At 43.7% G+C, this 1,893-nt stretch overlaps 1 protein-coding gene across 2 annotated transcripts in view; it reads right to left on the bottom strand.

The window, feature by feature from the left end:
• The window catches only part of TTPAL (tocopherol (alpha) transfer protein-like), a 4,440-nt gene extending 2,802 nt beyond the window's left edge, over positions 1–1,638 (bottom strand). The window contains exons 1-2 of one of the 2 annotated variants that reach the window (XM_009888950.1): positions 1,193–1,638; positions 276–469 (exon numbers count right to left, since the gene is read on the bottom strand). In XM_009888950.1, coding sequence (XP_009887252.1) covers positions 276–469; positions 1,193–1,631 — 633 coding nt within the window. In that variant the 5' untranslated portion in view covers positions 1,632–1,638. The remainder of the gene's footprint in view (positions 1–275; positions 470–1,192) is intronic. The other variant, XM_009889025.1, reaches the window with a different exon arrangement.
• Between the last annotated feature and the right edge of the window lie 255 nt (positions 1,639–1,893).

Raw genomic sequence — 1,893 nt, 5'->3', positions numbered from 1 at the left:
TCCCTTACCACTACTAAGCAGAACTACTTTTTTCTGTTCCAACTCAAAAGTTTGTATTTCTAATGCAAATTTAGTTTTAGGGATGCAAAAGTCAAAAAAAAGGCAAGTGAGGTACGTTGGCAAGGGTCTGAGAAAGTGGTTGGGCAGAGACATGTTTTAACTCTGCTAGTAAAAGCCAAGATGCTTAACTTTCTGGTGACATAGTCAAGAACTCTAGACACAGAAGCAGTCATTTACAATGCACAAGCTTATTTTCCCACCAGTTCAGGTCTTACCTGAAGAATTCCAATCACTTTTTTGGCTACAAAAGGACCAAAATGAGACGCCTTAGATAAGCTGACTCCTTTGTAGTCTGCCAGGATTACAATTCCATTCACCTGGGTCTCTTCGGACTGAATGAGTTTTTCTAACGTTAAGTATATGGCACGAATGTTCTCAGTAATCGGATAATTACTGGGTGTCCATCTGTCTGAGGTTACAAGACATGGATGGTAAGTCGGAGAGTAAATATAAGCTAACAATACACATTCCAAAAACTGATTTTCTATTTTCCTGGACTCTTAAGAGCTCGTCTTTACTAGCCACAGTCCTAGTTGAGAGCAGCCTTTCTTAAGCAAGAGGTAAATGGCAACTCATGTTTACTTCAGGGAGCAAAGGCAATGGTTTTAAGAACCCCGTTCTCCACCCAGCACAGCTTATTAGAAGCGGTTTCAGCTCAGAAAGAAAGCAGGTAAATGGAAAGGAGGAGAATGAATGAAGAGAAATTTACAGCAAGCCTGGCAGCACCAAAAGCACACGGAAGGCTCCGATTGTTTACATGGGAGTCAAAGCCACAGGCTCCTCTCTCCACTTATTGTCAAAGCAAATTACAAGCTTCTAACCGTAGGCCCGCAGCCCTGTTTCAATTTGAGTTACTACGCGTTAATTTTTCTTTAATCACCTAATACTTAATCAACCCACCTCACTGCATTTTTGTTTTGACATAACTGCAGTTATTGCTGACACAGGAAAAGGAACTGGTATAACGTTGGCTAATGACAAACGTGTTCCTTCACAAGTTAACTTTTACAGTTTCAAAGGGAACCCACATATTCTGCGTAAATAACCAGTGTTCACAGGAGAGCAGGAAACCGATTTTCAGCCCAGACACACCTCAAAGACAGAGAATAAAGACATTCATGCATTTCAATACCTGGACGGATGCAGACGACATGGCGCCCTTCTGGGTCCAGACGAGGCAGCACAGTGACAAAACCAGACTCTAGGACAGGCTTTATTGCGGACGGCTTCAAATTATTGAAGACCTCAGGCCAGCTCCTCCTGCAGGTGTGGTAGTTCACCAGAAGCTGAAGCGCTCGATCATAATCAAATTTCCTGGCTCTGAGGAACCTTAGCAAAAAAGCATCGTCCAGGCAGGTCCCCAGGGAGGGATAGTCTTTGCACACCATATCTCGGAGCGCCTGCACATCGCGGAGCCTCCATTCAGGTTTCTCTTGAAGCTCTTCCCGTGCTTTGGTAATGAGATCAGGAGACAGTGAGCAAACATACTTTGGCCGATCTGGCAAGAACTCGTTGTCTGATGGAGACCCTGCTGACGGACTTGTCCGGGTGCAGTCACTGTCTCCTGACATAATGTAGCAGGAATCTGTCAAAAACCAAGCGCTACACATGACAAATAATCCCATGCAGTAGCAAGCTTATTTATTATTTACATATTTATGATGTCCTGTATCCCTCCATTTCCCTGGTGACAAGACTGCCCTTGCAAGAAGCGGCACTGCAGCCAGAAGTACAGTTCAGACATTTTAATTCTCTTCCTAGGATTAGAAAGTGCAGGTTTCTCTAATCTCTTAATCCTGCATAGCAGGTAGAAAACAACCTTGGATGAAAGCT

The sequence above is a fragment of the Charadrius vociferus genome, unplaced genomic scaffold (genome assembly GCF_000708025.1).
Source record: "Charadrius vociferus isolate BGI_N301 unplaced genomic scaffold, ASM70802v2 scaffold280, whole genome shotgun sequence".
Classification (NCBI taxonomy): Eukaryota; Metazoa; Chordata; class Aves; order Charadriiformes; family Charadriidae; genus Charadrius; species Charadrius vociferus.
Note: the sequence above shows the minus strand (reverse complement) of the source record. Positions and strands in the feature narration are given on the sequence as shown.